This window comes from Coloeus monedula (assembly GCF_965178545.1).
Source record: "Coloeus monedula genome assembly, chromosome: 38".
In the NCBI taxonomy this organism is placed as follows: domain Eukaryota; kingdom Metazoa; phylum Chordata; class Aves; order Passeriformes; family Corvidae; genus Coloeus; species Coloeus monedula.
Genome location: NC_138818.1, coordinates 477,593 through 484,402, shown reverse-complemented (window position 1 = coordinate 484,402; position 6,810 = coordinate 477,593). Strand labels below are relative to the sequence as shown.

Genomic DNA, 6,810 nt, shown 5'->3' with positions numbered 1-6,810 from the left:
CAGCTGGACTCTCTCTGACCGAGGGCACGCCAGAGCTCGTGCAGCGAGCACAGAACTGTGTTACTCGACAAGGTGCCCATGGCCAAAACTGGGATTCCACCTCCCAAATTCCCAATATCCAAGGGCTGCTCCCAGACAAACCTGGCAGGACAGACAGATGTGGCTGGCCTTGGCCTCTGGTGGCCGTGTCTCATCTGCCCCTGAAACCCTGGGGCTCGGTGCTGCCCTTCCTCTGGAGACCACTGTGACCCTGCGTGGCCTCGTGGAACCCAGGGGCCGTTGTGACCCTGCAGGGCTGGTGGCACCAAGGGGACCATTGTGACCCTGTGGCGTTCCATGGAACCAAGGGGCCACTGTGGCACTGCTGGCCCCGTGGAACCGAGGGGCCTTTGTGACCCTGCAGGGCCCATGGAGCCAAGGGAACATGGAACAGCTCTGGCTGCCTTGGGCTCCTGGCAGCTCCAGCTGACCTTGGCATGGCCAGAGCTGCTTCTCACCTGCCCTGGAGCACTGGGGTTCTGTGCTTTTCTTCCTGTGTGTGTTGGTTTGGCACGGCCTGGGTTTTGGTAGCGGGGGGGCCACAGAGGTGGCTTCTGTGAGAAGCTGCTGGAAGCTTCCACCATGTCCGGCAGAGCCGATCCCCGATGGCTCCAAAGATGGACATGGCACTGGCCAAGGCTGGGCCACTGAGAGAGGCTGGTAACGCCTCTGTGATAGCAGATTTCAGAAGGAAATGAAAACAAAGTGGGACACAGTGTTTTTGTAGTCAGAGAAGAGGAGGAGGGGAGAACGTGTGAGGGAAACAACAGGGAGACACCAAGGGCAGTGGAGAAGGAGGGGGAGGAGGTGCCCCAGGAGCCAGAGCTGAGATTCCTCTGCAGGCCGTGGTGAGACCATGGGGGAGCAGCTGTGCCCCTGCAGCCCTGGGGATCCATGGGGGATGCAGAGATCCACCCACAGTCCCTGGGGATCCACGGGGGATGCAGAGATCCACCCGCAGCCCCTGGGGATCCATGGGGGATGCAGAGATCCACCCGCAGCCCCTGGGGATCCACGGGGGATGCAGAGATCCACCCGCAGACCTGGGGATCCACAGGGGATGCAGAGATCCACCCGCGGCCCCTGGGGATCCCCGGGGGATGCAGAGATCCACCCGCAGCCCTGGGGATCCACGGGGGATGCAGAGATCCACCCGCAGACCTGGGGATCCACAGGGGATGCAGAGATCCACCCGCGGCCCCTGGGGATCCCCGGGGGATGCAGAGATCCACCCGCAGCCCTGGGGATCCACGGGGGATGCAGAGATCCACCCGCAGCCCCTGGGGATCCCCGGGGGATGCAGAGATCCACCCGCAGCCCCTGGGGATCCCCGGGGGATGCAGAGATCCACCCGCGGCCCCTGGGGGAGGTGCCCACGCCGGAGCGGGCGGATGCCTGCAGGAGGCTGTGATCCAGGGGCAGAGCCGGTGCAGAGGGGCCCTGCTCCCAGGCTGGAGCAGCCTGGCCTTGAAGAACTGACCCCATGGAAGAGTGACCCACGCCGCAGCAGTTTTGGGGGGACTGCTGCTCGTCAGATTGGACCCACGTCAGAGACGCTCACAGAGAACTGTCTCCCGTGGGAAGGGACCCCACGGTCTCACAGGGGAACAACTCCTCTCCCTGAGCAGTGGGAGAAGCCACAGGAGATGAACTGACCACAATCCCCATTCCCTGTCTCCTGCGCCATCGGTGGGAAGGATGGAGGGGAGGGGGAAGGTGTTTTGAAAGCTCTTCTTTCACTTCTCATTATCCTGCTCTGATTTTGTTATGAATAAATTCACTTGATATCTGTAAGTTGAGCCTGTTTTGCCCAGGACGGTGTTGGATGAGGGATCTCTCCTGGTCCTTATCTCAACCCATGAACCCTTTGTTATATTTTCTCTCTCCTGTCCAGCTGTGGACAGGAGTGAGAGAGCAGCTTTGGTGGGTGCCTGGAGTCCAGGCAGCATCAATGCACTACAGACCTGAACAAAAACTCCCTGGGCAATGATTCCCCTGGGATCTAAAGCCCCCACCCCTGACACGACAGCCCCGTCCCACAGAAATGTCAGCCACTGAGCCTCTCGCTCTCCACGGCTTCACTGCTTTGGTGCCCAGTGGTTGCCACGGGGCCACCATGGCCCCTCTGAGCTGGGTTTGGGTGGGGTTTTGGTGGGTCTGCAGTCCCTGTTGTAATGTGGTTGTTCCAGTTCACAGACCACGATCTCTGGGCTGGCCACTCTGGGGATTTATTTTAGGTCACGTTTAAGCTGCAGCTTTGTCCATTCTGTTATTCATGTTCAGGTTGGCAGCTCCAGGACTCGCTCTGATCCACCTGTGACTCACATGCCAGGGCCATAAAATTCTGAAAAACTACACTCATCAGCCCAGCAATTCCAGCCACTGCTGTCTACTTTTAAATAACACAAAACTGTCAACCCCTCCTGTGCTCACAGAAGCACCACAGAGCAGGACAGCAGCGCAGCAGCCAGAGCTGAGGACTCCCACAAGGACAGAAGGACAGCGTGGAAGGATAAACAGAGCAGCTCTGAGAGCACCGAGTGCTGCTGCTCCCTGGCCCTGCTGCTGTGCTGGGACTCAGCTTCTCTCCCCCTCTGCACACAGGCACTGCCCTGCCAGATTCAGATGAGGTTTCAAAGGAAGCATTTTTGACCAACAAGTTGCTGCAGGATCCTTTATTTTGCTAAAGTGCACAGAGGAGGTGATTCCTCATTTCCATTGTCTCTGGGTAAAATTCGAGGTGTAAGCAGTGAATTATAAATAGGAAGAATGATCCCAGTAATAGGATGGTGATGAGATAAATAAAGTTTCATTGTGCACAACATTATCACAAAATGACAAAGGAAACCCTGCACACACACAACCACTCTGAAAAGCTTGAGCAGACAGGCTGGGCCTGCACTGAGTTACACTGCAGCTGTGGAGAACAAAACCAGCACTTCACTGCTGCTGAAAAAATCCAGTCATCATTTTCCTCAGGGCATCCCTGAGCTCCTGGTTCCTCAGGCTGTAGATGAGGGGGTTCAGGGCTGGAGGCACCACCGAGTACAGAACTGACAGGGCCACATCCAGGGATGGTGAGGAGATGGAGGGGGGCTTCAGGTGAGCAAATGCTGAAGTGCTGAGGAACAGGGAGAGCACGGCCAGGTGAGGGAGGCACGTGGAAAAGGCTTTGTGCCGGCCCTGCTCAGAGGGGATCCTCAGCACGGCCCTGAAGATCTGCACATAGGAGAAAACAATGAACACAAAACAGCCAAAGAGCAAACAGACACTGACAGCGATGAGCCCAAGTTCCCTGAGGTGGGATTTGGAGCAGGAGAGCTTGAGGATGTGTGGGATTTCACAGAAGAACTGGCCCAGGGCATTGCCCTGGCACAGGGGCAGGGAAAATGTATTGGCTGTATGCATGAGAGCGTAGAGAAAGGCACTGGCCCAGGCAGCTGCTGCCATGTGGGCACAAGCTCTGCTGCCCAGGAGGGTCCCGTAGTGCAGGGCTTTGCAGATGGACACGTAGCGCTCGTAGCACATGATGGTGAGGAGGAAATACTCTGCTGAGAGGAAGAACAGAAAGAAAAACACCTGAGCAGCACATGTTGAGTAGGAGATGTGCCTGGTGCCCCAGAGGGAATTGTGCATGGCCTTGGGGACAGTGGTGCAGATGGAGCCCAGGTCGGTGAGGGCCAGGCTGAGCAGGAAGAAGAACATGGGGCTGTGCAGGTGCTGGCCGCAGGCTCCGGCACTGATGATGAGGCCGCTGCCCAGGAGGGCAGCCAGGGAGATGCCCAGGAAGAGGCAGAAGTGCAGGAGCTGCAGCTGCTGCGTGTCTGCCAATGGCAGCAGGAGGAAGGGGCTGATGGAGCTGCTGTTGGACATTGGCTGTGTCCGGGCATTGGGTTCTGCCACAGAGAAAGTGAAAGGTTAGAGGAGATCTGTAAGCACAATCAAAGCCATTTCCTGTACACCCTCCCCTGGAACACACACAGACACCCTTTTTTGTTTAAGAGTTCTGAGGTTTTTGGTTTTAATCTCCCCCCATATCTCTCCTGGTATTCTTGGATATCAGAAATCCTCAGCATTTCTGCTGCCCTCAGGGAGAACAGAGCAACTTTTGCAAGGCAAGATGATGAGTGGACACTCAGAGAAGGGTCTCTGTCATTCTGACCTGTTCAGCGTTTCTCTGTTTCACTTTTCTCAAATGCAGAATGTTCACCCTCCCATGTTTCCCTTAAAGATCACCAGGTGCTGCTGGGAGCAGATGGAGCCACCACAGACCCCCAAATGTCCGTCCCTCTCTCAAGGTCTCAGCACCACATTCGTAGCCGAGGACACCCCTGGCTCATTTCACCAACCCAACAGCATTTGCACACTTGTAGCATCTCTGCTTTTCTCCTCTACCTGGGCCTTTCAGATAACACAAAGATGCTCCAGGACACGTTTGCATCCTGGAGGAAACTCCCAGCTTGGAAGGAAACCTCGGGGAGAGAGCCAAGAGTCCCAGAGCGGGCACTGGACGAAGGGAGATTGAGCTGCTGCCCTGGCTGCACTGACAGCCCTGCCCACAGCTGGGCACTGGGGCCAGCGTCACCCTGAGCCAGCTGTGCCCCCTCCCAGAGCCCCCAGGGCCGGGCAGCTGCTCCCAGCCCTGTGCTCTGCAGAGGGAACTGGGCCCAGGGCTGCAGAGCTGCCCCACGGCTCTGCTGCAGCTCTGCCTGCCCAGGAGGGGCTTCACGCCTTGGACCCCCGGCCCTGAGGGCAGAGGCTTGGCTGGGGGGCACAGGAGGGAGGGGGCTTCTTCAGAGGGAGGGGCTGCACTGGAGGGGATCCTGTGGGGATCTCTAAACTCTCCCTGACACATTGCTGGCTTTGTTTTCTCTCCTTCCCTGATCTCATCTCTGCTTCCTGGGGATTTTCCTCCTGGAGCTGTTTCCCTGTGCCTGATCTCTCCCTGCCAGCACTCACAGACCCCAAATCTCTGTGCACTCTCCTTGGCCCTACAGAAACCTGCCTGTGTGCAGGGCACTGGCTGGGGCAGGTTCTGTTTGCAGCTGGGAGAAAGGACAGCTCAGACTGAGCCTGACGGGTCCAGCCAAGGTGATGCTGGTGCTGTCCATGGGCACAGGAGTGGCTGAAAGCACAGGAGGGATCCCCTGTGCACCTGCTGATCACTGAAAGTAACAGTTCAGATGTCCCAGGAACCTGACAAAATTCATAACACCTTTAATATTTATCCTCCCTCCCCACCATTCTCCAATGGCAGGAAACTGAAAACAAAGTCTCAGGAAATTTCCTCATTTCTATCAAAATCCTTGTATTGGAAATATTGTGGGAGTGATCAGAGACCCTCAGCCCGTCAGAGCCTCATGAGCATTTCACCTCCCCTGCACTCAAGATGCTCTGAGTTGTACTCACAGAATCCGTAGGCACTGGGATGCTGCAGCTTTAGGAGATCCCTCCAGGAGCTGCAGCTGCCGTGTCCTGCAGCCAGAGGCTTCCTGTGCCAGGGGCTGGGAGTGATTCTCCCGCAGTCACTTCCCAGCCCCTTCCCAGCCGCGGCTGAGTTTAAGCCCTGTGTGCCTCTGTGCTGTGCCCGGGCTGGCTGCAGGCAGTGCCCCAGCCCTGCTGGGCTGTGCCCAGGAGCTGCTCCTGGCCAGAACTGTCTCTCTGCAGCGCTGCCACTTGCCAGGAGCTGCCTCTGTGCCAGGAGCCCGGCCCAGCTCAGCAGCACACACACAGCACAAGGACTGGAATGACCCTCTTGGGCCTTGGTGCTGAGGCCCTGAACATCAGTCCCTGACAGGGACTGGCACAAACCTCCCAAGAATTCCAGTCAGAATTGAACTTCAAAGTTTCTGGAAGTTTTCATGGGTCCCAGTGAGGGACACGACTGAGAAAGTGTCCTCAGGCTCCAGTCAGAGCAGAGAACTGGAGCCAGGGATGGCAGGGGGGACAAAGAGAAGCCAAGTCTTGGTGCCCTGGGGCACAGCAGCGTCTGTGCCACCAAGGGCTGGGAGGAGACACCTTGTCCTGAGGCCCTGGGGCCTCCTGGCACAGCCCCAGCAAGGCTGGGCACTGTCAGCCCCTTGTCCTGCCCTCAGCATCCCCCCACATCCCAGTGGCCTCAGGGATCTGCTGGAAGGAGTCCCTGGGGAGCCTTGGTCAGGAATGGCCCTGGGGGCTCCTCAATGCTCCCAGGGACTGCAGGGTTTTCAAAGGACTTTGGCTTTGGCTTTTGCCTGGGAGTCTCTGAGAGCTTTGTGCAATCCCGGCCTCCAATTCTCTCCTCCAAGGAGTCCATGAGGAGCCTGTGGTGGGCATGGAGCTCAGTGGGACCCATTGATGCCTCAAGACTGTGGAAACCATGTTTTTACTAGAAAATGGACATAATGTGAACCAGCCATTAAACAGAAGAACCAGAGCACGTAAGACAGAAGGACTTGAGCACCTACACAGGAGAAGAGTCCATGGGGAGGTTGTGAGAAAGGAACAAGCAGCACTGGGGAGGATGTGAATGAGGAACAAGCAAAGGAGGAAAAGGATAAGAAAATGCAAACCGAAGGACAGTTGTGACATACACGACAGACAATGTGACACACAGACAAGAGCCAATCACAAAGCATAAAGCAGCGTGTGAAAATAGCCCTTAACCCATAATAATTATGCATAATCACATGTAGGGAAAGCAAGAACTGTATATGAGGGACAGTAGGTCATCAATAAAATGGCTTCTGCCTGATTCACACCGAATCGTGTAGAGTCCATTGTTTCTCTCCG

General features: G+C 56.8%; 1 protein-coding gene across 1 annotated transcript; it reads right to left on the bottom strand.

Annotated features, from left to right (window-relative positions):
* Nucleotides 1-2,979: 2,979 nt before the first annotated feature.
* Nucleotides 2,980-3,912, bottom strand: LOC309584237 (olfactory receptor 14J1-like; the record flags this gene model as incomplete). Its single annotated transcript, XM_082300198.1, has 1 exon — nt 2,980-3,912. One exon carries the CDS (start codon nt 3,910-3,912, stop codon nt 2,980-2,982), a length of 933 nt encoding a protein of 310 aa, XP_082156324.1.
* Between the last annotated feature and the right edge of the window lie 2,898 nt (nt 3,913-6,810).